Genomic DNA, 4850 nt, shown 5'->3' with positions numbered 1-4850 from the left:
CTTTTCAATTGTATGTTACTCTAAATGTATACTATTCCTTTTCAATTGTATGTTACTCTAAATGTTGTTGTTATCTCTTTTGTTCTATAGCCCTGATGAAGACCCGAAACGTCGGCATAAAATAAATAAATATGGTTTTGTTTATTTATGTTGTTCTTTGCTGACCACACCCCCCGACAAACGCCTCCAAAAATAAGTTTTACTTATTTGGGTATGATTACTGTCCGCACCCTTGACAGTCTGGTATAATGCTTACACTATACATTTTCTTCCAATACTGCTTATGTTTCTAATGATGTAAAGGTAGTTGACCGTAGATATATAATAGAAGAAGATGGTCGGGGGGTGTGGTCAACAGAAAAAAACACAAATAAACAAACAAATTATTTATTTGTGCCAACGTTTCAACCTGATTTTCAGGTCTTCATCAGGGCTATAAAAACAAAAGGACAGCAACCACCATTCAGAGAGAAAAAAATATTATAAAAATAAATAAATAAATAATAGACTAAAAATTTGGAAGTATACATAATAATGGAATGAAAATATAAATTATTTGATTAATAACTATGGAAAAAGACAGTAGTAGATTGATAACATATTATTTATATACATATAAATGTGAGTAATAAATAAATGATACAGTGTATAAGAATGTTATATTGATGAATAACATTAAAAACTTTTTAATTATATAGATGGGTATAAAGAATTAGTTAAATTAATAAAGGATTGTAAGTAAAAAAACAATATTGTAAAAGGAAAGAACAAGGGATAAGAAGAAATACATGGAGAATAGGGAATGAAGAAAGTAAGAAATATGAAAGTAAGGTTATAGGAAGATAATTGGTATGAGATAATAATTACTTATGTTTCTGTATGGTCTGTTATCTTATTATTTTCTTTTAATGCCGTATTTCCTTTTATTCATTATGGTTGTTTTCTTATTTTTTGTTCTTAGTCTATTAAAAGCCTGAAATTATGTCCCAAATTTTTGTACTAATAATATAAGTTTTAATTATTTCTGTTCTTCTGGTTTCACCCTCAGTTATCTTTTCCTCATATAACAATGATGGCCCAATAACTTAAGGCATCATTATAAATTTCTAATAAAAATCTATCATAATCTAACAATATGAAAAGATTGCTAATTAATTATTAGGTGCATCCTATATTAAAGTATGTCACCTATGAATAAATGATTCAAATTTTTAAGAGATGAAAATATTTTTACTAGATTATATTAATGAAAAATTAACTTAAAAAAAAAAAATCACAAAATGATAACTAAGTAAATAAAAGGAATAAAATTCTGTGTGTTTTATTATTTTCAATGACTCCTTTTAATATGTTAAATTATACTGATTTTGCTTTATATATTGTTCAATTGGGCGCCATTTTTTAACATTACTATTCTTTATAATACTCATTATTAGAAAAATACTGTTATCACTTTAATTGAGTATTTATTATTTTGATTTCAGGAAGGAATCGATGAGGACATTGAACTAAATAACTATGAGACTAATAATAAGAGTTCCGCAGAACAAACCAACAATAAAGGTCAATTACAAGGACAGATGTCTGTGGAAGAAACTCCTCACCAACAGGCTCAACCTCCTGCACAAAACGGGAACCTTCATCGTTCCAGGGTGAGATATTGAGATTTTTATTGTATGGAGATGTACATGATTGTTATCTCTTTCTTTTTCGTTTATTTAAAAATTATCAATATAAACATATTACAAATAATATAAACAAAGCCTCTCAGTGAATATACCTGTATTACTGATTTATTTACTCAACTGCTTAAGGTAGAGGAGTTAGGTTACAGCAAAAACAAAAAAAAGGTTTAGTGGTTTATCTTAATTTTTTAATTTATTTTGGATTTCACCCGAGTCTATTTAACAATTATTGAATAAAAATAATTGGTATCAAGCTCCAAACACCTTTTATCATGTTAACTGAACTAGAACCTTCTTCAGGAGGAGAGGAGTTGCCAACATTAAAACATTGTAATTCTAAAATTACGACAAAGGTTAATAATTTCATAAAATATCACAAACTTCAAAGATAAATAAATAAAATAAAATAAACATTATCATATATAAATTTCCGTTAATCGTTCGAATTTAAAAATAGTACTACTAAAAGGTTTCATTGATTTGATGAATACCAAGCCGGTACATGAGAAATGCTACTTATAATTATTTACTTGAAATACTTATTGTTTCAAAAAAAATATTGAGGTCTTTAGGATCTGTTTTAAAATTTACAACACTATAGAAGTTTTCTGGAATATATAGTTATCATCTTCCTCATTATTCTGTTACGCGGGATTACATGTTTCAGTTTTAATAAACCTCTCAGAGAATATAGTCGTGTTACTGATCTTACTTCCTCAACTGCTTAGGAGGTAGAGGAGTAAGGTTAGAGCAAAAAAAAAAAAGATGTGGTTTCTCTTAACTTTTAAATTTATTTTGTTGCCACCCGAGTCTATTAAAGTTGTTTTTAAACAATTTAGTTCTGTCCTCATAGTTTCTAATTATTGAGGCTAGTACATACCGGGACTTTAAATTCTAAGAATCGATTATTTTGCATTCTGTATAATCCCGAGTGTTACAGGTCTGTGTCTTTTGTGTCCTGACCTGATATGGATTTACTGACCCATGTCTCCAATGTGGATATAAATCAGAACAAATAAGCATTATAGTCTTATCTTTTTGGAGAATGTGTAATAGGTAACATGAATTACTTAAATATAGCTTTCTCAGAAATTTTAAGTAACATGATTCATTCATACAATTCTTCTCTTGCCAGGAGTTAATGTCAATACTGATTTATTGGTCGGGAGATAGAGACCCTAAAATTGTTATTATTTATATGAATCTTATTATCAATATTGTTTAAAATAACTTAGATATTTGTTGTGGGACATTCTTAAAAAAATGTTTCATCCTATTCCGTCTTCTACATTCAATGTGTCCAATAGACTCAAAATGTTCTGTTCTGCCATATCCACCCCCTCTTGTTATAAATTAATAGAAGAGCTATGGCCGCTCTTGCAAGAGTTAATCCTATAAATTTGCAGAACGACACTAAGAATCATGGTATGAGTATAAAAAAATGAATTTGGTCGGAATATGTGTTGACTCAAATAATCCCAATATTTGTACTAGCCTTAAGCACCTCTCATTCTGCCAAATTAAAGAACAGTCTTCGATAAAACTTCAGCGTTTAATTAAGTGTCATAAGAAACATGAACTTAAAAAACCGTAACTGTAAGAGAGTTTTCAACAATGATAGTATTGATAGATACTATCATTAGTTATCTATCAATACTATCATACTAACAATATCGATCAATATTAAGGGGATAACTCTAGACTAAATAAGAACAGTCTTAAAGTTGTTTTTTGAATACCTTCCCATTTTTATTTATTTATTTTTTTCGAAATGAAATGTGAAAATTTTTTGAAAAATGTCTTTACTATATGATCCATTTGAAACTCACATGTGAAAACTATTCGGGGAAAACGAGGTTAATCTTATTTTTTCAAAAATGAATTTTGATGTTTTTTTTTAATTGACTTTTGGATGAGGTAGACCATCGTATAGTAAAAACAGGAGAAAAATGAGCTTAAATTGTTTCAATTCGCTATTGAATTATATGAGTAATGTGTAAATAATAGATTTTTCTAGATTAAATTTATTCTCCTGAACATTTAGGAAAATGTGGGATATCTTTTTTTTTCCTCTTGTCTTAAATTATTAATTACCCTTAAATTAGACAGCACACTAACACATTCATTCTTGCCTGATTTGATGTAATGTCTTATGAAAATTATAAAAAATTAAATTCAAGAACTGCTTTACCTCACCTTATTTTTATGTCATAGGAATGTATTGAGGAGCCATGCGTGACTGAAACATTTTAAATAAAATTTATTTCATTATGTAATAATTTTAATTAATTTAATCTGTCTTTAAGATTATTAAAAAGAGAACACTTTTGCATAATAATTAATTTGAGATTATTGAAAATTATATTCAAGAATGATTATAAAAAAAATTTGTTGCATATTATTTACGTTATGATTACCTTAGTTTTTCAATATACTTCATTCCAGTTAATACTGGAGCAATTTTCTCATTGAGCTCATTGAAAATCAGCAAGTTTGGTGGAGTCGTGTCGTCCCATTGCTGCACTAATTACGTTTAGAATTTTATTGATATGATAATAAGTAATAATATCTTGTTCTTTCTATTTTAGTCACAGAATAAAGTAAAACTATTGGTAAGAAGCCACGCAGTCAGAGAAGAAACATCACCCCCTCCTGAACCGACCCAAGAACCGACAAAACAAGAATCACGGAGGCATAAAGACTGGCAACCTCCCCTTTCTCGTGGTATGTTAAAAATTTGGTATATTTTACAGTTTGAATGAGTAATGACACATTACAAAAGACTGATCTACATGACTGTAATAAGGCCAATCTGGACATATGGAGTTGAGCTTTGGGACTCCACTAAACCTTCAAATTCCTCTCGTATTCAATCCTTACAATCCAAAATCCTTCGTAAATTCCTCAATACTCCTTACTTTCTCACAAATAAAATCATACATAAAGACCTTAATGTTCCCTATGTAACCGATATAGCCTGAACCAGATATCACTCCTTCCATTATAAACTCTCTAACCACTCAAACCCCCTAGTTTCTAATCTTGCATCCTCTTCCATTCCTGACAATCCTCCTCCGAGGTGCCTGAAAAGAAGATGGCCACGAGACCAGCTAATGTAAAATGTCATTAGATTGCTACCAATGTGTAGTTTCTCTACACGCCTGT

General features: G+C 29.3%; 1 protein-coding gene across 12 annotated transcripts in view; it reads left to right on the top strand.

Annotated features, from left to right (window-relative positions):
- enc (encore) overlaps positions 1–4850 on the top strand; it is a 130659-nt gene that overhangs the window by 57607 nt on the left and 68202 nt on the right. For all 12 annotated transcript variants that reach the window (XM_067052800.1, XM_067052796.1, XM_067052798.1 and 9 more), the window contains 2 exons: positions 1485–1652; positions 4274–4409. In XM_067052800.1, the coding sequence (XP_066908901.1) occupies positions 1485–1652; positions 4274–4409 (304 nt within the window). The remainder of the gene's footprint in view (positions 1–1484; positions 1653–4273; positions 4410–4850) is intronic.

Source organism: Halyomorpha halys, unplaced genomic scaffold (assembly GCF_000696795.3).
Source record: "Halyomorpha halys isolate HHAL.00 unplaced genomic scaffold, Hhal_1.1 Scaffold171.1, whole genome shotgun sequence".
NCBI classification, from domain to species: Eukaryota; Metazoa; Arthropoda; class Insecta; order Hemiptera; family Pentatomidae; genus Halyomorpha; species Halyomorpha halys.
The sequence above is the reverse complement of the archived record's forward strand: the minus strand, read 5'-3'. Positions and strand labels throughout refer to the sequence as shown.